Below are 26,670 nucleotides of genomic sequence, written 5' to 3'. Positions count from 1 at the left end.
TTCACGTTTAAAAATAAAAAAAACATGTCATACTTGCCTCCATTGTGCAATTCGTTTTGCACAGAGTGGCCCCGATTGTCCTCTTCTGGGGTCCCATGGCGGCTCTCGCGTCTCCTCCCTGCAAACCCCCTCTCCCGAGGGGGTTACTTTGCAGGCGCGCTCCCGTGGCATACAATCGGCATCCATAGCCACACATTGTATGACTGACTTGGCAGCCGCGTCATTGGATTTGATTGACAGCAGCAGGAGCCAAAGGCTGCGCTATTAATCTATCCACTGAAGAGAAGCCGTGGGGAAAACACAGGATCGCACTCACGGAAGTTTGGGGTTCTGGAAAGTAAAAAACGGGGGCTCTGGGGGGCCGGAGAGTGCAAGGTATTTTTTAACCTTAATGCATAGGATGCATTAAGGTGAAAAAACACAAGGCTTTATAACCCCTTTAAAGTGGAGTTCCACCCATAAATATAACATTACATCAGTAGTTTTAAAAAAATGTCATTAGTCCTTTAAGAAATTTTTTTTTTTTTTTAGATGCCTTCAAAGTGTTGTTGCTAGGCAGAATAGTTAATCTTCCCTCTTCCTGCATCTAGGTGCTTAAGTTTCCTAACCTACAGCCGCACAGACTCCTGGGAATGTAGTGGGTGTAACTTTCCAGGAGTCTGTGCACTCCCAAGTCTCGAAGAATCATGTGACTTGGACAGTACAGGTGCTGAAACTTGATCTGAAACCTATTACACTGCTTGTGCAGCACTGAGCATGTGCAAGATCTGCAAGGCTGAAATCCAGGAAGTCATACAGTCTGGCTTCATGATGCCCACACTTAAGATGGCCCCAGTCAATTTCTATTTTATAAAGTGTCTAAATGCTGTAACAACCTAACAAAACGGAGCTTAGTTTACAGACTAACTTTACTAGAATACATTAAGCTTGTGTATTACAGGGGTATTTATATTTAAAAAGTGAAATTGTGGCCGGAACTCCGCTTTAAAGCAATACCATTTTTTTGCAAGCTTGCATTAATGCATTTGTCGTTTTACAATTTACTTTGCGTTTAACATTGGGAAAAATATGCTTGACTGAATCTCTGGACTTGACATTTAATAGCTGGAAGAGGAACGACCCTCATGAGTGGCATTTGCTAATAGCAGGCCATCACTACTGCAAATCTAACATGCAAGAGATGTGTATATTCAGTCTTGTAAGGTTTTTTTTTTCACAGAAATCTTTCCAGAGAGCAACCCAAGATTTGCCCTATCTACAGGAACAAAGCAATACTGCAAACCCCCCACCTCACCTGAGATAAAAGACTACCTCCTGCAGTGCTAGATGGGAAAAACTATTCCAAAATAAAGAGTGGGAAGTAGACTTTTGGAAAATTCTTCAAAAAACTTTACCAGTAAGAGAATTTCTCCAATCATCCACCAGGAAAGCAACCTGAGCGTGGACTGGAAATCATAAAACAAGCTAACCTCAGGATGGGACCACTGTCTAGAATGTTTCAGGCATCCTGTCCCTCCATTTTGGATAGTAGAGGTGGCCCCACATACTGTCCCTGCTTTGGCTTCCTAGCCCTGCTAGAATCAGAGGCACATCATTCTAGGCCTCCAGAAGTGACAAGTGACATCACTACCTGAAACCATTGCAGAATCTCAAGTATCCACAAGCCTCAGAACTCCACGTAGTCCCAGCCACTACAGAACCAATTATCCTCAAAGGGGGAGGAGGAAAGGGCTTACCACGCAGATGGGAGTCAATCCCCTGGCAGAAGGACAAGACATAATAGGCAGGACTGCATCAAGAGGGGGAGCACCGACCCAATGGCCACCCAGCCAAGATAAAACAAATGTTGTACTGCTCCTGGACAATTAGGAACTAAATTAAGGGACGAGTGGGAGTGATGGGTTTTTCATGTTTTTGCTTGCGTTTCCTGTAGAACCAATCATCTGAGACTGCCATCTTGGATATTGATCTTGAGAAAAGGTTATTTCATTTTTCTGCATTTCTTTTTAAAGTTATATTATCCAAAAAAAAAGGGAATGCACAAGGCGATACAAGCATTTCTCTTACTATACAAGTTCCACAAAAAAGGCACTATCCGGGAGTATATTTGCAAGCCATTGTATGAAACAGATTATACAATATATCGGGATACGGAAATAAGTTTGTGTTGTAAAGTAGATAGCAAGTATATACAAAGAACATCCATATTTACCTATATAATAGCAATTATTGTCCAAGGAGATAGTATTGCCTAATGAGATAGAAGATAGCATACACCTGGATCCCAGACTCAAAAACTTATATTGTAGAATTGCTTAATTTTGTTTTAATGGGCAAAGGGATTACATTTTCTGCATTTCATACAACTTCAGCTAAAACTCAGCTGGTTTGCCACCTAATGCGATTCAAATTTCAGAGAAGGTATTCTAAACACCAGTTCCAAATTGTTCTTTATGTTCTGATTAACATTCCTCACATATGGGCATCTAAGCTTTTAAGAGATTTCACATTCTAAAGAAATTGCTTGCCTGCCCCCCTCTCCTCACTTCAGTATGACAGTCATGTTGCTCAATACCATGGCATTGAAAGGCAGGCCAGCATTTGCTTTTAGGACCAGGTCTATCTGCATATTAATAAAGGGCCACATGGGGTTCTAAAGCATACAGTGCATTCATAAATTCAGACCCCCTTTTCAACTATTCATTTAAAAAAAAAAAATTCTCATTAATCTTCACTTAGTACCCCATGACAAAAGGGAAACCAGCATTTTAGAAACGTTGGCAAATGTATGAAAAGGCAAAAACAGAAATATCACATTGGCACAAGTATTGAGACCCTTTGCAACATATGAAATTTAGCTCTTAGGCCCCTATCAGACTGGGGCGGGAGCGGTATAACGGTGCTAAAAATAGCGGCGCTGTACCGCCGGGATTGCTGCGGGAATCAAGCCGCTAGTGGTGCGGTATTAACCCCCGCTAGCGGCCGATAAAGGGTTAATACCGCCCGCAATGTGCCTCTATAGAGGCGCATTGCGGGTGGTATTGCCGCGGTTTCCCGTTTTCAATGGGAAGGAGTGGTGAAGGAGCGGTATACATACCTCTCCTCTCGCCGCTCCAAAGATGCTGCTGACAGGAGTTTTTTTTTTGTCTCCCGCCAGTGCATCGCCTCAGTGTGAAAGCCCTCTGGCTTTCACATTGAGTCTGCAGTGAAGGAGTTTTTCAGGCGGGATAGCAGAGCTATTTTTAGCGCTGTACCGCCTGAAAAACTCAATGTGAAAGGGGCCTTAATCATTGCCGAGTGGTTTCTACACCTTGGAGTCCACCTGTGGTAAATTACATAAAATGATTGAACATGATTTGGAAAGGCACCCACCCATCTATAAAAAGGCCCCACAGCTGACAATGCACACTATTAGGGCAAAAGCCATGAAGTCAAAGGAAGTGCTTTAGAGCCCAGAAAGGATTAGTGCAAGGCACAGATCTGGGGAAAACTAAAAATTCTTGCTGCACTGAAGGTTACCAAGAGCACAGTGGCCTTCATAATTCTTGACTGAAGTTTGGTACAACCAGGACTCTAAGAGCTGGTCGCCTAGCCAAACTGAGCAATAGGGGGGAGAAAGGCCTTAGTGAGAGGTGACAAAGAACCCAATGGTCACTGAGCTTCAAAGATCTTGGAGTGGAGACAAAGCTCCAGAAGGACAATCACTGCAGTCCTCCACGGATCTGGCCTTTGTGACAGGGTGGTTAGACGAAAGCTTCCACTTCATACAAAACACATGAAAGCCTGCTTGGAGTTTGAAAAAAAAGCACTTGCTCAGATCTGTGCCTTGCAATAATCCTGTGAGCTCTGCAGGCAGTTCCCTTTACCTCACGGATTTTGCTCTGATACATTATGAATTGTAAGCTGTGACACTTATTATCAAGGTGTGCATCTTTCCAAATTATGTCCAATCAATTAAATTTGCCACAGGTGGACTCCATTCAAGGTTTAGGCCGGGTTCACACTGGACAGTCGTACTAGGGAGAGAAAGTCCTGGGCTCTATGAATAAGCACCCACATACGGTGTGAAACGCGTCGGCTGTTTTTCTCTGCCAAATATGAAGTGAATATAGAATTTTAATTTTCTACTCAAGATACAATAAAGATGTCTTTAATGGTGTGCAGCCATCCAGTCCTTATAGGCTTACCTGCAGCAAAGTGTGTTGTAAGGGTTTACAACCACCGTAAGGTTCCAATGCAGTATAGGGCAGCAGGCTGGTATAGTAAACTACTAAAGCACACAACCGGAAACAAGTTTCAGATGAACTGACCCTTACATTTTTAGGCATCATAACTTTACCTTAGCAACAAATTGCCTGTCTTTTTGATCCAGGTTGGCCGTGGGTGCAACATAATCCCTCCAAATTCGTGCCTTGCGTTCTTTGGCATAACTATTGGCAAAGTAAAAAAAAAATATTGTTACGGTATGCAGTATGTTTTTGTTTCATTTAAAAACTTAGAGTACAGTAATCAATCAAGTAAATGTGTAGAAAAAATGACGACCAGCCCTTTCTGGAAAAACAGAATGACTTGCCTGTAAATTCTTTATCTTTGAGTACAATGCAAGACCTGCTGGAAATTCATAGACCATGGGTTATAGGATGCTACCTTCAGGTGATTGGACAGTGGCAAAGCTTTTGGATAAACCCCACTTGGGCGTACCCCCAACTCTACCTCAGACCTTTTAAGCAAGCAATGTAGAGTAACAGAAACCAAGGGGAAAGAAGCCTTTTGTACTGTATTACAACATACAAAAAAAATGCAGGTCAAAATACTAGGTTGATTATTCACAGACCCTGTGATATTCACTAGCAATGAAGACAGATGGGCAACAAGCCCAACAAAACCGGAACGGGTCAAAGACCTGTCGCTGAAAACCTTGCAGCAAGCTGCATCCAGAGACCTCAATATCCACCTAGAACTTAGACCATGGATCTCCAAACAGTCCTCCAGCTGTTGTGGAACTGCACATCACATGAGGCATTGTAAAACTGACATTTACAGACATAACTAGGCATGATGGGAATTTAGTTCCTGAACTGGAGGGCCGTAGTTTGGAGACCCCTGACTTAGGCACTCTGAACTGAAGACACGGTAGCGTCGTTACGAAAGTAACAGATGCTTGGAATGGCAGATTGCCCAGGAAATTGTCACGGATCTGGTGGAGTAGGCAAGGGTACTGAAGATAACTTAGCATGCAGGCTTTCACAATAAGCTGTTTAATTCACCAGGCAATAGTGGATTTTGAAGCAGGGTGTGCTTTTGAGACTTTGTTGGCAGGACAAAGGTTAGCGTAGAGGCTGGCTTTCAGATAGGCAGCCCTTACTACATAAAAACAATGGAGTGCAATTTCCATGGAATGCTTGAAAGCAGGGCACAAGGTTGGATAATGTCTTCATTAACCACTTACCTACTTGAAACTTTTACCCCCTTACTGCCCAGGTCAATTTTCAGGGTTGTCACACTGAATTGCACAGTCATGCAACACTGTACCCATATGATTTTTTTTGCTGGAAATTCTGCATTTTGACCTTAATGAGACTCCCTTACTGTACACACCCCCTGTATGCGACTTGCCCTTAAAATCATGGCATGCGAAAAATACGATTTTGCATTGTGCACAATTGACTACAAGATACAGCAGTTAAGTTGCCGTCATGATGCTTGGCAATTAAGATACATTCGAATGATTCATGACATTTAAAAGCATCCTATTCAAAAAACATGCCGTACATTGCTTTATATATATTTTGGTTGCATTGAGGTTTTTTACCTTCACAACCACTTCAATGTTTACATACGGTAATTAGAGAACCCTTTGCTGCATGAGTTTAGCTTGTTACAAACGTTTTTTCAGCAGAACCTATTCCCCCTTTAACTACCTATAGCAATTTCAAAATGGACTCTACTAAAAACTGCAAAACAGACATGAAATCTGCATTCCCTTCTGGGTGACAAATCACAAGACTCTGGAACAGACCTGCAGTTTTACCTAAAAGCAAACTCAATTACCCTGAAAGAAAACATCTGTTTCTACATTTTAGTATCATTTTTCTTTAGCTACTATCAAGTTAAGTATGCTATAATAAAATCACAATGTGATATAGTTCAGTCAGGGCTGTATAAATGCCTTGATTACAAGCAACTAATCGTAAAGCTTTTTTCAACAGAAAAGTCAACTCAGATTACCAATGGAAGAACATTTTCTGCTCTCAGCTAATACATTTAACATAACATTATATAGTATTACATTCCAATTACAAATTGACACAAGTCATAAAACACTCATGTAAGCAGTTACTCAAAAGCTCTGGAAAGAATTATAATTATAAGGACATTGCTCAGATATAAGATTTTAAATCGGACCATAGAAACTTTAAACTATTGCAGCCACTGCATCAATCGGGGGGTTCAGTTCCCTCTTTCTTTTTAAGACCAGTACTGTGCTGCTTCTTCCCTGGTATTGGTCTTGTAATATCCACATAACCAAAGTAGTTCCCTCTGGCTGTATGACTCTGGCATCTGATTTTCATCTGTCGCACACACATTCCCATTGATGGCTACAACTCCATTTGCACAATAGAAATTGTAGTTGTACCTCAGTTTTCCAGTATTGGGGGCAAGACCATAAACAGAGGGGCGAGACTTGTGTGTCTGAACTCCCAGGATTTTACAGTAAGTACATAAATACAATTATCTCCCTCATTGTTGGGCACAGGATTCAAAGACTATCAGGAGGTACAAATGGAATCCAACTGAGGGGTGGGCAACAGCAACAAGTCTAAACCACCAAATAAAAAAAAACAACTTGAGGAAGCTTGTGGCTGAAAGCTGCCTAAAAGACACCACGCTCAAGCTGGCATCAAATGAGCCCTGAACACCTGGCAAAAAATGAAGAAATACTTAACAGAAAACCAGGTTCCAGCCTTAAAAGAGCTAGGAAACCATTGTTGAAAAGCCAAAGAATCACGCCCTCTTCTTGTAGAGTGCACCTTGACAGGCCCACAAGTTTGAACATTGATCTGCCAGTCACTGAAATTGTGAAGCCCATATCATGAAGGGAAATTCTTTAATATGCTGGGTCAAATGCAGATGAAAGCACGTCCCGGTTGAGGTGAAAATGTCAACCTTCCAAGGAAGAGGCTCGAAACATCACTAGCCTTGCCTTTGCTTCAGACCAGATAGGCCCAAACTGCCAGTTCAAACGACTTGCCAAGGTGATGACAAGAAACACAATCTGGTATGTGTGGAAGGGGTAATATCCCTGATAAGGTGGTCAAAAGGCCAATTTTGAAGTACTGAGAGAACCGGATTAAAATTTTATTTATGGCTGGTAAGTGCACAAGGGGAACCACACGAGACGCCCTGTATGCAAGGTCTTAACGAACAGGAAACTAGCGACTTCTGGAAGATTACATTTTTTTTTTTTTTTATCAAAATGTTTGAGCATAGAGAAAATATACAAACAAGTATCCAGTGCAACAGGCACTACAATTACGGATAAAACCCATTGATGTACATACAGGCGTGGCAAAAAGTAACATTACATGTGCATACATATAGCATAGGAGAGGGAAGGGTGGTGCAGGGACAGCGGGGGGGGGGGGGGGCAACCGGGGCCGCCGAGGAGCACGGCTAGTTAGGCACATCACAGGTGGAAGCGTCCCCCAGCCATCTATCCCATACCTTGTGGTATTTGTCCGGGCATCCCCTATGGACAGAGTAGCTTTTTGAAGGGTAGTGTTAGCTCTGATCCACTGCTATAATATAAATATATTCAAGTACTTTTCGGCTTCAGGGAGTGAAATAAGCTTCAGTACACATTGACGGGGGCAGAGAGACAGCGGGGAGCCCATGTGGTCGTGAAGGAACCGGACCACTTGGGTCCAGAACCTTTGTACGGAGGGGCATGTCCAGAGGAGATGGTAGAAAGTGGCGCTGGAATGGTCACATCTGGGGCAGTTGGGGTTGTATCCAGGTCTGAATCTAGGAGGCACGGTAGGGCGTCAGGTATGATCGGTTAAGGATATATAGGTGGGTGAGGCGGTCAGAAATCTTGGGAGAGATAGTTCTATTGGCAAGAGCCTCCTCCCAGTCCTCAGCCGACACCTCGCCCAGATCAGGTTCCCAACGGGATTTCAACTGATTGGCGATGGCAACGGCCGAGGGTGCCAAAAGATAGGCATAGAACTGGGAGATCAGCTTCTTGGGGTCCCTGCCCAGGACAATGTCCACTGGCAGCGGAATCTCGAGAACAGGTATGGCGTCCCCAAACCGTGTGTTGAGTGCGTGTCGGAGCTGGAGGTAGCGGAAGAACATCTGATTGGGCAGGGCAAAGGTATCTTTAAGGGACTGAAAAGGCCTGACCACTCCATGGGCCACAATTTGCATCAAATATAGGACACCCTTTGTGACCCATATGCCATGATCGGGTACCGTGGCCAGCTCAGGCAGCTGCGGGTTGCCCCAGAGGGGCGACTGCGGGAATGGCGCCTCGCCATGAAGCATGGCGAGTTGCCAGATTCTGCAATGGTGAAACAGCATGCGTCTGTCGCCTGTCTGGGGTGAACCGCGAGGCGCACAGAACAGAAGCTGGAAGGGGTGTGACAGTAGGCCGGGGGTCTGAGAACATACCAGGGCCGAATAGCGTTCTATTTCTGAGTGGTTAAAATAGTAGAAGTGGGAGAGCTGGGACGCTTTGTAGTAGAGGGAGAGGTCAGGGACCGAGGTGCCACCCAGGCTGGATGGGCATTTCAGAACTCGCCACAACAGTTTGTGTCGGGAGGAGCCTTAAACAAATGAGTTAAGGATAGACTCCATGGCTTTAAATATACAAAGGGGGATATAGAGCGGGGCCTGCCAAAAGGCATAGAGCAGCTTTGGGAGGAGGATCATCTTGACTAGATTGGGAGGAGGATCATCTTGACTAGATTGATTCGGCCCATGACCCCAAGGGGGAGACGAGACCAGATTTGCGTTTTGGCTTTCAGGATGTTGAATAGGGGCTCAATGTTGAGGATAATGTAGTCTAGGGGAGATCTGGAGACGTGGATACCTAGGTATTTGATGGCATTTGTCCTGACAAGAGGGAGTGCGGCTTGGTCAGCAGTGGGGGCGCCCAGGTCTAGGGGGAGTATATGGGACTTAGTCCAGTTTATCTGCAACCATGAGAATGCCCCAAAGGCTGTTATAATTTGTAGGGCTGTCTGGAGCGAGGGGCCAGCATCCGCGAGGTAGAGGAGCATATCATCTGCGTAGAGGCTGACCACCTCAGTCGTTTGGCCACAGCGCAATCCTCAGATTCCTGGATGGCCCCGAAGGGCAATAGCAAGGGGTTCTACAGCTAGGGCGTACAGTAGGGGCGATATGGGGCTGCCCTGTCGCGTGCCACGGGAAAGGGGGGCGAGATCCTGCCATTGACTTGGATACGCGCCGTTTGGTATAGGAGTTGAAGCCACTTTATAAAGTTTGGGCCGAAGCCAAATCTGTGGAGGCACTCCCAAAAGGTATAAAAATTGAGGAAAAGATGGATAGCCGCACTCCAAAAACCGTTGAGGTTGTCTTTATTAAACGTTTAATCAAGACAACCTCAACGGTTTTTGGAGTGCGGCTATCCATCTTTTCCTCAATTTTTATGCTTGCCTAGTGCACTGCCAGCACCCTCGGTATCCTGAGCCAGCCTGTGATTGCATAGTAGACCCACCTTGAGCGGTGATTTATTTTCAACTCCCAAAAGGTAGTTCCACTCCACGGAGTCGAACGCCTTAGAGGCATCAAGGCTAACCACCACCCTGGACCCCATGTCTGAGTGTCGGGCCTGGAGGTTCATGAGATTAAAAGCTGAGTTTTTGTCGGGCATGAATCCGGTCTGATCGGGGTGCACTAAACTAAGGATTACTTTAAGGCGCAAAGCCAGGATCTTCGCTAGAATCTTCGAGTCTAGTTGGAGAAGGGAAATGGGCCGGTAAGATTAGGGAAATAGTGGGTCCTTGCCTAGCTTGGGTATAAGAACAATAAGGGCTTCGCCCATGGATGCCGGGAGCATGTTTGTATCGAAGATGTGCGTGTACAGCCCGCAGTCTGGGGACAAGGGTCTCGCTGAACTGTTTATAGAATTCGAGGGGGAGCCCGTCCGAGCCTGGCGCCTTGGATGTAGGGAGGCACGACAGGGCCTCCGCTATACATTTCGTGGTGATGGGTGCCTCAAGTTGGGTTGTCTGGGCCGGGAGAGTGTGGGAAAAGTGACAGCCCGCAGGAAGGCAGAAAGCTTGTCCCGGGAGTGGTGTGCAGTGGAGGAGTAGAGCCCCGAATAGAAGGACATGAACTCCTCAGCCACCAGATCGGGGTCCGTGAGCAAAGACCCCGAAGCCGCCTGGAGAGCCACCACCACCGGGGGCTTGTGGTCCAAGTGGGCCATGTAGGCGAGGAGCTTGCCTGCTCATTCGCTGTGTTCATAGGTGCAATGCTTGCTAAAGAAAATGCCCCGCCTTCTCGAAGTGCAACTGATCCGTGAGCCTGGTCTGCAGTCGCAGCCAAGATGCGTTAGCAGCTGTCAGGTCGGTCTGGAATGTCTGGTCTAGGGTGTTAAACTACTGATCCGCCAGGCGGAGGAGCACTTAATCTGTTGATACGTGTGGATAGGATCATGCGGGCATGGATTTTGAAGGCCTCCCATACGGGCCCCATCAGGGCAGAACTGTCATTCGTACGGAAATAATGTTCCCATTCGGACCGGACAGTGTCCAGGACGACATTTAGCCAGAACTGGTTCAATCTCCATATCCGGACCCCAGGGGGTTTCGGGAGCCTCAGTGTGACCCAGTACAGGGAGTGATCAGAGAGTATTCTGGTGTCGAAGCCTACATCTAGGAGGTGTGGGAGGGGGGGGGGGCAATAAGAATACGATCTATTCGGGACATTGCTGTCCGGGAGGGGGTGAAACAGGAGAAGCCGGATTGTGTCGGGTGGTTGTATCGCCATGTGTCAGTGAGGGCAAATTTTTCTAGGAATTTCCCAAATCTGGTAGCCCAAGGAGGCAGCTGGGCTCAGTCTGTCCAGGCTCGAGGCAATAACCATGTTAAAGTCACCTGCCCAAATGGCAGGTACCGAGGGGAGCAGGGCCATAAAGGCCACCCCCCGCTGCAGCACTTCAAATTGAAACGGGGGGGTATAGAAGGCCAGGAGAAGAATCTTCAGGTCCCCAATAGTAGTATGTAGAAACAGAAAACGTCCCTGGGGGTCCGACTGTAGTGTGTGAAGTTGGAACTGCATCGGCCTGGCGATGAGGATCGCGACCGTGCGGGAGTTGGAGGTATGTGGGGCCTGGTATACCCACCCCACCCAGGGTTTTTTAAGACACATCCGTTTCTGGCCCGCAAGGTGAGTCTCAAGAACCGAAATGCCTCTGGGACTTAAGGTGGGAGAGGACTGCCGATCGCTTGGCCCGCTCGCCCAAACATTCCAAGTCACTATTTTTAAGGAGGCCATGGTGGGGAGAAAAGAAGCGAGCGCAGCCACGTCCCCAAAAGGCAGCAGGCAGCACACGGCACTGGGCACATAGTCATATACAATCTTATGGGACAAGCGCACATATTAACCACCCGGGGGCCAGCCAAAAAGCACCAGGCAAGCGTCGCACCCCCACGCAGAGCCCGAAGACAGCTCAGGGCCAAAAGGAGGTGAGACCCGCCCAGCCGGGTGGGTCCAGAACAAAATCAGCAGCACAGCAACAGGAGCATCACATTTCATGCAGTACATCAGCAGGGGTTTGAAAAATAAGACAGGAGAGAGAATGCACAATAAAATGACAAAAAAAAAAAACAGTCTGCAAAAACACTGGACCAGCATAGCAGGTGTAACGCACTGCCTCCTACTGCAAGCAGAGGGGCAGAGGCTGGCCAGGGAAACTGATAAAACGGTGACAGTCAAGGGTGGCATGCAAGCGCGATGCCCGGGACGGCCACCAAAATCAGGGGGGGGGGTGACCAAACTGGAGAGCACACAGTGGTGCAGGGGGGATATCCAGTCTTGGGAGATATGGGTGCGGGTGAGCCGCCCGAGACTTACAAAGTACACATAGTGTCAGGGGAATTTTGCGGGGGCAAAGGGGGAGAGCGGGACACACGGAGGGCTTCAGCCAAGAGCGGTGAGGAGGAGAGGGGGTGCAAAGCATATAGTGACAACTCACGGTTCCAGGAGAAATGGGAAGAAGACAGGTAGACAGAAAGAGGTGGTCATCTGGCTCCGGGCAGGCGGCGAACACGGCAGACAGGGATCAGGAAGTTAAACGTGTGCCGGACCGAAGTCCGAAAAGTCCGGAAACACCGCCACTATTGTGTTGCCAAGGGGGATGTTGAAGGATGTCATCTCGATCGCGGTAGTTCAGGAACTTGGCTATGAAGGTTCTCGGCGGGGCTCCAGCAGGCGGGGGTTTTGCGGCGAGGCGGTGGGCACGCTCCACCACGTAGGTTGAGGAGACTGCCTCCCTGCCAAATGTCTTGACCAGCAGATTTTCGAGGTACATGGGGGGGTCCGCTCCCTCGGATCTTTCAGGGAGTCCCACGAAGCGCAGGTTGCACCTCCGAAGGCGATTCTCCATGTCTTGCTTGTAGAGGACCGCGTTAAGCTGATGTTGTAGCTGTTCGGTAGTGACTTGGAGTGGATGCAGGCCCCCCTCCACGAGGTCGACACAGCGCTGGGACACTGGCTCCCGCAGCTTGTGCATATCTTGGCGGATGTGGGATATGTCGACCTTCACCTCCTCGATCCTGGAGGTCAGGGTAGTTTGGCACACGGCTATGGCCTCCAGCACCCTGGCAGTGTCGCCTGAGGGCCGCTCGTCTTCCTCCGGGAGCAGGGCAACGACATCTTAGTCCTCAGGTTCTCGCTCCTCGTGGTGGTACTTGTCTAACTTGGCAAGGGCGCCGGATCTTTTCGGGGGAGACATGACAGCCCAGAAATGTGCAGACAGTGCAGGGTAGTTCTGCGACTAAGTTGCGGGAAGTTTAGCCCCCAGAATCGGGTAAAAGGATCAATCTCGAGCGGAGCTCTCACCCAGCACGTCCTACTCCATGTAGCTCCAGACCACGCCCCCAAGATTACAATATTTAAGTCTCACCTGGAGACAGACCTTTCCATTGTATAGGCCAGGATGTCCACAACCAATGCCCCTGACAGGTCCTGAAATACCTTTAGGTATAGGACAACCCTTCCCTTGAGCCTAGGCATTGCCAGGTCAGAACGTTTGCCTGCCAACTGCAGAACATTGAGTTCAGCTAAAGAATCAATCCAATTCCACAGCAAGACTTCTGGTTCATTCCCGACATATGAGCTACTGCCATGTGTTCTCCAAATCGAACCTGATCAAAGACCTTCTATTTAAGATGCGCACCATTGTAGGGACAACCAATTTGCTCATCGATTGGGAGACTGGATTTCTCAAGCATCCAAATTCCATGCAGTAACAAGGTACCCAGGACTAGCAAGCTTTTTTCAGCATCCCTTGCCTAACAGTACGTTGGATTTCACAAACTCCAGAGCTAGTTCCCAAGCCACCAGGACAGAGAAAGCCCAGCATAAAGTTGATTTCTGCAGAAGAATGAAATGTGACACATGATGGTAGGATGTTTATTTGTAGTTTTCTGGAATTGCACTGAGCAAAAGAACTGAGGCCACTCTAGAAAAAGCAGAAAAAGTCCTGTGCGACTATGGCTTTAAGGATGATTTCTGAGTAAGAAATTTGTTTTCGGGTGGTTTCTTTTTTAGCCCAAGGCTGGAATCTCTTCTGCTGCATTAAACACCCCCCCTCGGGAGTGTCCAAGGTAGCTCTGAAGACATTTGTCAAATGCTTTTTGCATCTCTGTTCCACAGCCAAACAGCGAAAATGCTCTACACAGCAAGGGTATCCGGATCCCTTTTGACTCTAGCCCATTAACCCAATGTTTGGCAGACTAGCGTTACAGCCTTTGCAGGTTGCAATGCAGGGTCTGCCAGAGATAAGATTTTGAAAACATTCCGAATGTTGATTAATGGGATCCTTGAACACAACACCTCCACCAAAATCATTTGGTGCATTAGTAAGAGGGGAAAAAGCTAGATCTACAGTGGGAACAACTCACTTTCTACACTCAACTAGGTATAGGGCTGTGATAGGTCTGGATGTGTATTGCCTGGTACATGCAAGTATTTTGTTCAACCCAGCGGGCTGAAGGAGCTTGCTGTACTAACTATGCGATGTTAGTGCAGTGATCTCGCCACTGTGCCATCGTGTTTTGACAAGGGGGACCACCGGGACTTCACCCCTCCTGCAGACGACGGCCAGAACACCGGCCAGCTGTCGCAGCCATTGGGGGTTGGTTTTCGAGCATGCTCGTTCGACAAAAGCCAATAAGATTGGCTTCCGTCGGATAAAGACATTAACACGGGTGGCGAATGTGGGCCAGTTTCTATCATACCGACTGATTTTGGGCCATTTACGGCACATGTTACGGGGCCTAACATCAAGGTACTACAAGTCTCTCCAAAAAGGAGTCTGGGACTAGCAGGGGCATCTAAAAAGCTTTAGTACCTTTAAGGGAATGGCAAAAATATTCAACTTCAGAGAACTGGTTGTATAGTAGGTGGAGTGAGAAATAAAGCAAGCAAAGCAGTTTTTTTGTCGGAGACAAACTAGTATGTGACCCCTAACTGCAGGGAAGCCCTGTTAATATTTTTACCGGAATTCAGTTTTAAAGCTGAATTCCAGGAGTTCAATTACATTATAAAAAAAGTGCCGGCACACTGAGAAGTCCAAGAAGGTGCGTGACATCTCCTGAACTTCTCTATATATCTGACAAGTTTATGGCTCGGTTTGACACTCGGAGCCAACACAGACCACCAACTACCCCCTCCCCTCTGCTGCTTATTTAGACAGTTGACTCCACTCCAAAAACCAGCTCAGTAAACCAGGAAAACAGCTTGTGGTTACACTGTGGTCTACTGGCACAGTAAAGACTGACAATAGGTTCTGAATATATTCCGACCCACTGAATATTTATAGTTTAAATCTTATGCAGCTCATGGACTTACCGTTCTGCAGCCCGAAGCTTCTCAGATCCCTGCGTATACACTGCTATAGACCAGTCCACACAGCGGGCAAAACCTTCCTTTAAAAGCAGTTCTGTGATATTACCATTCTAAAATGAAAACATATTACAGTTTAAAAGGAAGCATTGAACTAGGATGAGCGCAGTACATGGGTATTAAAAAGGTTCTTAATACTCAGTGAAGCGACTATCCTCAGGTGATACACAGATGAAAAATCCTACATACATTGTACCCATTTATCTGTAGTCATTTCTTCATACTTTCAAAGTCCAGAATTTATAAAGCTTGTCTGAGCTTTCAGGAGAAAAAAAAGGTGGAGAACTGAAGTTAAACACTGCAGAGCTCAGCGAGGAGAGGTCTGAGAGCAGATTGGAGGGAAGGGGCCGCACACAGAGTTGGGGCTGTTAATCCTCTGCCACCACCTTTGTTCTGGTCACAGGTAAACATGTCAGAAGTGATTGATGCCGATAGAGGAACGAAGCAGCAGACAGAAATGACACTTGGTGCTCTTGAGACAAGTACACACTATATATAGAGGGATATGCTTTGTTCATATTTCAGATTTGAGGTTTACAACCACTTTAAGGTAAAAATGTCCCAGTAGAACCACCACCTATGTACCAGTGGGTATATAAAAAATTAAAATAAAATCACACCCTTGCTTTGTAGCCTAAAATGAAGACCGTTTGATTCATCCGGCTGCAATTTTTAACCTTTAGGTGAAAGATATAACCCCATGTCACAAAAAATAAATTCAAACAAAAATCAGTGAGTGAGGGAAAAAAAGGACCTAAAAAAAAATAAAAAATAAACTTAGCCAGGTCTAGCTAATCACCTTCTTAAAGACACAAAGCCATTTGAGTTTAACTGATCAGCTGTGGTCAATTTGATCAACTCAGCATGAAAAGCTTTCCTGGAGCAGTTTAGTCCCTGGTAGTGCAACTGAAGCAATCAACTATGGGTGGCAAGGCACTGCCAAAAGATTTCCGGGATAACGTTGTGGGTAGGCCCAAGTCAGGAGATGATATAAAAAATCCAAAGGCTTTATAAATTCCAAGAACGAGGGTAGGCAACCTCAGCCCTCCAGCCATTTTGAAACTACAAGTCCCATGAGATATTGCAAGACCGACAATCCCAGGCATGACTAGATTTGTAATTTCAGAACAGGTGGAGTGCCGAGGTTGTCCTAGAAGCACAGTTGAATCTATTAGGAAGTAAAAGGTATTTGGTACAACACAGACCCTCCCTGGATAAGGACATCACCCCAAACTGTATGAAAGAGCCAGGAGGAAACTGGTCAAAGAGGCTAGCAAGAGGACTACAGCAACTCCGAAGCAGTTGCAGGAATTCATGACCGTGTTCATTGTGTGCATGTGACAATATCACAAACAGTCTATATTCTCATTACGCACACATCTCTGGAATGAGCTCTTAAGGTACTGGTGCTGTAACAACCGCCAGCTGGATACACAGTACAGTAGATTTAGATATTTGCCAAAACACCAAGGATCTTCAATTACTTCAAAATGTTTTTTGTTGGAGATCACATCAGTGTAGGGCAACGTTTCGGAGCCACACAGGACCCTTTCATCAGGCATGCAAAGACCAAGGTGCCTGACGAATGGGCCCTGCGTGGCGCCAAAACATTGCACTACCCTGATTTGGTCGCTCTGCAATAAAAAAAAATAAAGTTTGGACGCAATTGAAGATCTTTGTGTGCTGGTGCATATCGACATTATAGCAATATCACAAATTCTCCACAAATGTGGCTCATATAGGAGCAAGAAAAATCACTCCTTAAGGCCACCTGCAGTCATGACTGAGCTTTCCAAGAAAATCACCTTGAAGATTCTAAGGCCACATGGAAAAAGGTTGTCAGATGAGACAAATAAAATTTGGCGCAATGTCTGGTGGAAATCCAATACAGGTCACCTTCCAAATAGCACCATTTCTACAGTAAAGCATGGAGGTGGTACTAGCCTGTTATGGGGGTATCTGCATCAGGGACTGGAGCACTTGTCAGGATAGAAGTAAAATGGATGGGGCAAAATACCATAACATTGAGGAAAATCTGCTACCCTATGCCAGAACGTTGTCAATAGGAAGAAGGTCCCACTTCCAACATGGCAATGACCCAAAGCACACAGCAAAAATGACCACACAGTGGTTGAAGGAGAAAGGTGAATGTCCTTGCATATCCTCGTCATAGCCCGAACTTAAACTTTATTAACCACTTCCCTACCGGCCCATAGTAAAATGGCGTCCACAAAGAACCTCTGCCGTTCAGAGTGGACGTCATATGACGTCCTGGGCTTTTTGGGGGGGATATCTGAATGATGCCTGCAGCTAGAGGCATCATTCAGATATCCTTCTCTTGTGCCGGCGATTCTGCACAACGTAAGAACGATCATAGTGGCGGTTCCGCCGCTAGATAGTTCTTACAGGCGGCGGGAGGGGACATCCCCCCCCTCCCGCCGCCATCCGGTGCTTCTCCGGGCTCTCCCGTGCCATCGGGGGCCCGGAGAACGAATCGTCCGGCGCTCGCAGGAAGCATAGAGATGACTGGTGACCAGATGGTCACCAGTCATCTCTATGACCATCGGAGGACCCGGGCGCGATGTGATGACGTCACGCCAAGGTCCCCGTAAGTAAACAAAGCCGCGATTGCGGCTGCTAAGCAACAGTAAACATGAGATCGGTGAATTTTTTTTTCACCGATTTCATGCTTTCAGGCCTGGAGGAGAGATGCGGGGTCTTATTGACACCGCATCTCTCCATAAAGAGTACCTGTCACACACATTCCTATTACAAGGAATGTTTACATTTAGTGTAATAGGAATAAAAGTGAGAATAAAAAAAATAAAAAATAAAGTGTAAAAAAAGAAATAAATATGTAAAAAAAAAAAAAAAAAGAAAGAATTTTTTTTTAACGCCCCTGTCCCCAGTAGCTTGCGCGCAGAAGCGAACGCACACGCAAGTCCCGCCAACATATGTAAACGCCGTTTAAATATGTGAGGTATTGCCGCGTGTGCTAGAGTGCCAGCAACAATTCTAGCACTAGATCTCCTCTGTAAATCTAAACTGGTAACCTGTAAAAATGTTCAAAGCGTTGCCTATGGAGATTTTTAAGTACCGAAGTTTGGCGCCATTCCATGAGTGTGCGCAATTTTAAAGCGTGACATGTTAGGTATCTATTTACTCGGTGTAACATCATCTTTCATATTTTACAAAAAAATTGTGCTAACTTTACTGTTTTGTTATTTTTTTAATTCATGAAAATTTTTTTCCAAAAAAAAGGCGTTTGAAAAATTATTGCGCAAATACCGTGCAAGATTAAAGGTTTCAATGACTGTCGTTTTATTCCCTAGGGTGTCTGCTAAAAAAACATAATGTTTGGGGGTTCTGCGTAATTTTCTAGCAAAAAAATTATGATTTGTACATGTAGGAGAGAAGTGCCAGAATAGGCCTGGTATGGAGGTGTGTATAAAAGCCCTGTATGGAAGAGGTTAAAAATATGTGGAATGACTTGAAGACTGCAAACTGTCACCATGAAATTTACCTAAACTTGAGCACTTCTGCAAAGAGTGGGCAAATAGTAAAGATGTACAAAGTTAGTAGAGACATATTCTAACAGACTAAAGGCTGTAATTAAAGCAGAAAGGGTTTTAACAAAATACTGGCACAAGGGGGCGATTTTTTCTAATTGACATGTTGGCGTTAATACCTTTCACTTGTATGTTATAAACTATACTGAGTAAATACAGCAATATAAAACAAAAAACTGTCTTCATTTCAGGCTGCAAAGCAACATTTGATTTTATGGGGGGGGTGATTATTTTCTATACCCACTGTACTTACCCAGAGTCCTGTTTTGAGCCAGAGCTGTGCCCCTCTGCAGCAGCACTGGTCTCTGTTCCTCTCCTCACAGCAAAAGTGGGGGGCCATTGGCTCTTGCTGCTGTCCATCAGATCGAGGGAGCAAGGCTGAACCATGCAGCGCATGTCTATGAATGTACACAGCACAGCTTGGGAGCGAGCTTGCACAGCTGCTTGCTATGGGGTAGACAGTGTCTGTGGGGGCTCCAGAAGAGGTTCAAGGCCGTTCTGTGCAATACCACTGAACCGAGCAGCCAACATATGATTTTAGAAAAAAAAATTAAAAACTCAAGCATTTACAACCATTTCATTCATAAACTTCATTATGCCATGCCTAAATCTTAGTAAATGGCAATACGTACAGGATGCAGAATGGTGCCAAGAATATTCTGATTGTGGCTACTCTCCAAGATAATCTGCACATCTCTCTGCAGCAAACGTGATTCTGTAAAGAATTTAGCTTCAGCAGCAAAAGGTTCAGGACTCTCTGTACCATCAGTTTCCCGCTTAAAAGTTGGACACTAAAAAGAAAATTTGGCGTTAAAAACTATACACCTATACAAACAAGCAAAGGGAAACTTAAAAAAACAAATACAGCAACTTTTTCAGTTTTGAATAGAAGGTTTGTTTTCGTGTCTGACAGTTCCCTTACTCGGTCCAGGTAAAACTTAAACAAAATGCGGGGTTCAGTTATCAGGCCAGGAAGGCACAAATTGCAAAATTAGTCTCAAATGTTCTAGGCCCAGATTCTAAAATGTGTTTTTGTTGGTGTGCTTAGTGGAGGACACTTACCACCACTTCCTAGCCTTACATGATGTAAAGAGAAATATGATTAACAGGTTCACACCCTACAATTAACTCAAGGGAAAAAAAATTCTTTACATTATCCAATAAAAGTATAACCTAAACACAGTTGAAGAAAGCCAAAGAGCATATGTGCATTAAAATTTTAATTTTCACTCAGACCAGCTTTACTAGTCAATTATGGCAATACACTTCCCAATTTCAGAACAATCTTTCATTTCTAAAGGCTTTTCAACAATTGGTTAGAACCAGTCTTGCATTTGGGAACCAACTGTTCTGCAAAACAAAAGTGTTTGTAATCCACTACTATTGATAATGGGGTCTTTAAGGGATTTAAAATAGCCATGTTTCCGAACCAGCAGTGAAGGCTGTCACCATTTAAACAGAAGTTCAGATAAAAAAAAATGATTACACTACTTTACAAAGAATAGTAGCATTTAGGGCTAAATGTTATCTAGAAATTGTCCATTCTGAAGCATTATTATCCAATCTGTTTAACTAAATTGAAGCATGTTTCACACTGGGGCGACCTGGGATCCGACTTCAAGACGCCCCAAGTCGACCGGTTGAGAAAATGAATGGAAGTGAATGGGAGCCGTCTTAATACACACTACTGAAGTCCCTCCGACTTCAGAAAAGGTTCCTGTACTACTTCAATCCGACTTCTAGGCAACTTGTAGGCAACTTGTACCCATTGATTTCAATGGAAGTCGCCTCAGAAGTCTGATCACTGTCTTAACTGAAGCAACAATACAGGAAGAGAACATACATTTCTCAGGCAAACCCCTCCCTCCCACCGAGCTAACTGTTTGATTGGCCACTGAAAAGCCTCCTGTCCTGTAGGCGACTTGAAGTTGCCTTGTACTGTCCTGGAAGCAACTTGAAGTTGCCTTGTAAGTTGCCTGATGATTCATAATACTCAAGTCGTGTCCAAGTTGCCTCCCAAAGTCGTGCTGGAAGTTGTTTCCCCTGTGTGAATGGGCTAGCCTAATTACCACATTATAAACAAATATTCCAGCCCCGCGCTAATCCTCCCTTATATAAAATCCCCAGCTGCTGGTGACCACCTGGTGTTTCAACTTCAACCAAAAGCCAGCTCAAAAAAAAAAAGTGAAATCAGACTAAAACATACCAAAAAAAGTATCACATTAAAAATATCCATTAATGTGCAATAGCAAATCCATAGAGTAATATGACAAAAAGTCACTGCATTCAGAGCTTCTCTTCCCTTCTTGATTGTCAGAAGGAAGCAGGACACAGGAAGAGAAGCTCTGAATGCATTTTGATAAGTCTGAATATTAGATATCCAGGAAATGTGAACATTTCTATCTGGGAAATAAAGCAGTGGTTTGAGGTTTAACACAAGGGACATGAAAAGCAGAATTCTGAGTGGCCTACTACTTGATCGATATTTCTGGCAGGCCTTTTGTCCAATTTACGCATGTGTGTTAAGGTGTCTTGCATGCCAATTTTGAGGACGACATAGCACGAATACTATGACATGTGGAGCACTACCCCCGAAGGAGCTGCTGGTTTGTTTTGGGTGGCATGTTACCTTGTGTTTCTCCGATGTCTAGGGGTGTTTAGTGAAAGTTGTAGTAATGGAATGTCCACGACATCGGAACACCAGCCTCTCTTGGTACTCCTCAGGCAGACACTCCACCGCACAGCCTCCTCCAACTGGACGGACGGCCCAGGACCTCCTTAGGTGGGACCCAGGCGACTACTGAGTCCCCAAGCAGCAGATAAATTGCTCCGGGCCAACGTGGTCCCGAAACCTGGATCCTTTCGTTGCACGCGCACCCCGGAAGGCCATTTTCCGGGGCGGCGTGAAGTGACTACCCTAAAGGTGGGCGCCACACAAGGAGAACCCAGGAAGATAGCGTCTGCCCCATAAATACTCTCCCCCAGCATGCACAGCGAGGCCAACCCTTTTGATAGGCTGCTGGGTAAGAGCACTGCTGGGTAAGAGCACCCAATCTTTGACTCCACTGCTGCCACCTGCCGACCTGGGGTGAGATCAGCACCCCAGAAACAGAATGGACTTACAGCACAGCCAAAGCTGAGACAGACTCAAATTTGGACAAATCAACATGGTCAGAGTTAAATTTAGAGGGGGTCAGAGAGTTTAACATAGCAACGGTACTGGAAAGTAGCCAGGCGCTACATATGAAAAATTAAAGAACACCTGACTGAATGTTTTTGTAAAAAACATTTTGATCTGCATCTGATAGTTGGTCCGTCATATATATATTTAATAGTCAATGATCGCTACTTGAACACTGTTTTTTGTTGGATTATAAGCCTATAATGCCACAATTTCTATACTAATGGAAAGAGAATCCGCAATCTTTAAACTTGCTTGCATATCTGTATGCATGTCCAAGGATTCAGGCACTCCATTCATGACACATTACTATCTGCATTTACAGGAAGAAAAAATATGTATCCGATATTCAGATTACGCTGTTAATATTTCAGATTTTGACACAAGAATTTTGCTGAAACAAATGGATCCCTAAAAAATACTTTAGGCAAACCAACCCTTTTAAGCCATTTCATAGAACAACATTTTTTTGCAATCCCCCTAACATTTTTATAAAGTCCATTGAGGGACGCAGGAATTCTGAAAAGTCAGGTTATTTGCCGATTCTTATCTGATAAAAATAAAAGGTTAGCCCAGCTTCTTAAAAGTTTGTTTTAGTTTTGTGAGCAAGCAGTAGATAAGGCCAATAAAACTCTGATCAATGCATTTTGTGCTACGCTTATTCCCAGAATTCCTATCCCCCTCAATGGGAAATGCATATTGTATACGCTTAGCACAGAAAACCTCTTTTAAAGCAAATTGCTACAGTTTTTGTAATGCCATATAGATACAGGATACAGCCAAAATATTTGTAACCATGTCATGCATTTGTAATTAAAGTATAATTTGGCTCATTTCACTGCAAAATACATTTTAGCATTACATACCTTAACTCCAGACAACATGACAGTCACCAGGTAATTATCAGGAAGAAGCAGCGCTCTCACCACACTACCATCACGAACATGCTCAACAATAGCTGCAAATGCAACACAAAGTTACTCTGCATGAAAACACAGACTTTTGCTATAGCTAAAACATTACAGTTACTGCCTTAAAAATTACTTTACAAGGGAGCCCATCCTTATTTACTAGACTTCTACTTACAAAGCTACACTGAACACCAGGAACTGCACCATGCATTAGGTGGTTTTATGAGAAATTAACCCTTACTCAGTGCTTAACAAGTGTAAACCCAATGAAGAAAATATATTCACTGCTGCACTGAAACCCCCCCCCCCCCCCCTTAGGCTTACCCTATAGGTAGTGGAAATATCGCCTAAACATGCACTATTTAGGAGATATTTACTGTACATGCAGCCAGTGACATCACAGGCGCATGTGCTATGAAGGAATAGCCAACCCATGTCATTCCTTCAGAGCCCTGTGCCGTAAAACGCTGTACCATTGTGACTCCAGACAGAGCCTGAGTACGGAAACCTGAAAGATTAAGATGGGAGCGCCTGTCGGTCTGACATCAGCGATGGAATGCTTTGGTTTAAAGGCAAGTTTAACAATGTGCTAGTATGCGATGCAGCACATTAGGACATTACCTTGCAAGGTACAAATAAAAAAAAATTCCAGTTTACAAATGCTTTAAGGACTTGAACATTTGTTGCAGTGACACTTGATTGTATAGTCAAGTCTCATTTGTACACGGTGCTTTTTAATTCACACTATGTGTATTTGGTTTATTGTATATGAATGTGCAGGGCTGCATATACATTTTTGATAGGAAATTTTGTAGAGATGATTAAAAAGGACACATTTACACAACATCACCCTTATCTATAAAGCACCAAAGTAGCCATGTTACATATCCATAGTCTTCAGGTTAAAATCGATGGGCAGATGCAGCATGCTTTTGACATTTGAGAGGTTTCCGATATATACTGCAGGGTGCAAGTAGACCTGCCTCAGAATTGCTACAGACGTGCATTACTGGAATATAGGATAGCAGTTCTGAAGGTAACTAGCCTGATGGCACTTGTCAAAAACAGCAGCCGAGATGTTATCCTTATACTTTCCTCAAGAATAAAGCGAATCTTTTAGCTACAGGTGACATTCAAAGCATCCATTTTGAAAAACCTTGACACGCCAAGGCTTCAAGTACACAGGACATTTTTACAACTGCTCCTGAACGATTTAACTTGGCAGATAGTAACCCACATTTAAAAACATCCGTTTTGACAGTGTTTACATGCCGCGTTTTGTGTTTAGAAGTTTTTTTTTTTAAAAACCCAACAACCGAAAACGCCTATAACCGAAACGCTGCTAAACGTTGCGTTTGTCATCGGAAACTTGAAAATCTTCGGCATCTGAACCCATGTTTTGCTTTCAAAAGAAACACTTAAACGCAACTGCCTAAAAATGGCAACAAACAAGACTGTGTACATGGTCACATAGGATACCATTGAATGTGTTCGGGGCAATTGAAAAAAGCATCCAACTGCCTCCAAACGTACGTTTAGCAGCATCCCGTGTACATGGGGCCTTATATTTACATACGAGTTTCTCCAATACACACTTTCAAACTCATTGTTTGCAGTACATTTCCTTGAGCTATATCTTTGGAGGCTGTGATCTAATAAAGTTTTTGTTTTATAAAAAAATAAACTTTTCTCCTGCATTAAATTCTCAAGATTGTTATGTTCTCATTTCCATTGTTGAGACAGGCCGAACAGGGGCTTTAAGAAGGGACTGCAGGCTTGCCCACCGACTATGGGCCCTGGCTTTTGAGGGGACTCTATTCTTTGGGAGGTGTGTACCTTTGGAGTGGTTTTGATTCAGATTTGGGCCCATGTCTCCCCAAAACAGACTCTGGAAACCTAGGACCTGGATACAGATTTGGGGCCTCTGTGCCCAAACCATCTGATAGCTTTAACTCCCTTCCTAGACTCAGATTCTAAGCAGAAGATTATAATCTGCAAAGCATCCAAAAATACCAACCTTAGACAGCATTTAAAAACATTAGAATTGGTTTCCCATCCATTTAAATGCTCAAACTGTTCAAAAAAACAAAAGTTTAGGGGGGGAAAAAAGATGGATAGAGGATCCACATATACAATTCTCAGAAAAAACTCACGCTACCACTAAAAGATTAAGTGCTCGGTGCTTAAATGCATGTTGTCTCAGCGACAGGCAATGCAATACAAAGGCTCAGAGGATTTAGTAAAGCTTTTTACTTTGGCACTTCAAAACATTGAATACAGGTCTTAATCCAAGCTACCAAGATACAGTAAAGCCAGTCATCTGAATAAGCATTTCAAAAGAAATTCTAGAAGTTTTTAACAAATATTAAGTACAGCACTTAAGTGTGAAATTCTGGTGTCCTACAGCAACCATTTGTGATCATTATGCAGTTTGAAAATAAAGGAAACATTTGTGTTCTAGGCAAGAATTTCCTGTTTGTAGATATACATCAGCCCCATTGTGTTTTATATTCCGAAATATAGTAATCCGTTCTCATCCCTTACCATTAACTGGTTTCTGATGCATTGAGTCCACAAAATGTCTGGTGTTTTCAATTGTGTATTTCAAGTCCCTAACTGTGTGGGAGCCAGTTCCTTCACTCCATACGCCTTTCTTTGCAGCTCTTGCTTGCTCTTCCAGTTCTGCCAGCCTGTTATGCTCTGGACTGCAAATCAGAGATGTCAAGATCAATATTTTCACAAGGGCCAAGTAAATCTAAATCTCATTTGAACGACAATTGTGCAGTCATGCAACACTGTACCAATTTCAACGTTTTTTAAATTACTTTCACACAAAAAGTTTTTTTGTGGTAATCAGCCCTGGGATTATTTGTTGCTAATAAAAAAAAGGCCAACATTAACAAAAATTTTTTCTTAGTTTTGGTTATAAAATTTAGCAAACGTCTTTATAAATTAAAGCCAAAATTAATTCTGCTACATTTCTTTGGTGAAAATAACCCAAATCGCTGTATAGTCTGTAGGAAAGTTAGAGTGATGGCCTATCATTTCGAGGCCTAAAAATGCCAGGACAGTACAAATATTCCCCAAATAACCTTTTTGGAAAGTGGACTGTCCAAAGTATTTAGTAAGGCAAGGAACTTTTTTTTACATTGTATTTTGTGTCACAATTTTTAGGAAAATATATACAATTCTTTTCCCCCATTATACTTTTTTGGACTGAATTAAATTGATTCAGTGTGTATTGAGATAATATGCCACAGCCAATCACATGGTACAGATGGGCTGCGATTGGCTTTGTCTATCATGTGATCACTGTGACCAATCACAGCAATCAATTGTACACAATGAATGAATCAAATTGTTTACAATTGTCATGTGATCTGCTGTGATTGATCACAGCGATCACAAGGTCCCGGCAGCGGGCCGGTACACTGATCAGTTATCGGTGAACAGGACGTTCACTCAGAACAGCAAAGTTCCCGCCAGCCGTTATTTGACAATAGGCTGGACAGGAAGTGGTTAAAGGATACTCACTACTTTGCATGCTAGGATTCCTGCTTAGGAGTTTACAGCCCAAGAAATTGTTCACAATATTGCAGTTTCCTTGCAACCACAGCAGCTCATTCATTTGATACTTACAAAAAATGCAGAGAAAAGGTCCCTGCACCTTCTCCAAAATAGTAGATACAGGGAAAAGTGCACAGTGCCATGCGGTTCCCAGCACAGGGAAACGCTGGCTTCCAGCTCATTGAGGTGCCATTAATGGCACCCCGAAATGCATTTTTGCTGTGGGGGACAGAGTGCAATTTAGATGCAAGCTTAGCCTTGACAAAAGCAAAGGGCCCACTTG

General features: G+C 44.4%; 1 protein-coding gene across 1 annotated transcript in view; it reads right to left on the bottom strand.

Moving 5' to 3' along the window:
- The window catches only part of SND1 (staphylococcal nuclease and tudor domain containing 1), a 701,900-nt gene that overhangs the window by 643,225 nt on the left and 32,005 nt on the right, over positions 1-26,670 (bottom strand). Inside the window, exons 5-9 of the mRNA XM_040343211.1 lie at positions 25,365-25,525; positions 22,776-22,867; positions 19,361-19,519; positions 15,106-15,212; positions 4,340-4,430 (exon numbers count right to left, since the gene is read on the bottom strand). Coding sequence (XP_040199145.1) covers positions 4,340-4,430; positions 15,106-15,212; positions 19,361-19,519; positions 22,776-22,867; positions 25,365-25,525 — 610 coding nt within the window. The remainder of the gene's footprint in view (positions 1-4,339; positions 4,431-15,105; positions 15,213-19,360; positions 19,520-22,775; positions 22,868-25,364; positions 25,526-26,670) is intronic.

This window comes from Rana temporaria, chromosome 3, assembly GCF_905171775.1.
Source record: "Rana temporaria chromosome 3, aRanTem1.1, whole genome shotgun sequence".
Classification (NCBI taxonomy): Eukaryota; Metazoa; Chordata; class Amphibia; order Anura; family Ranidae; genus Rana; species Rana temporaria.
This window is presented reverse-complemented; position numbering and strand designations above follow the sequence as displayed.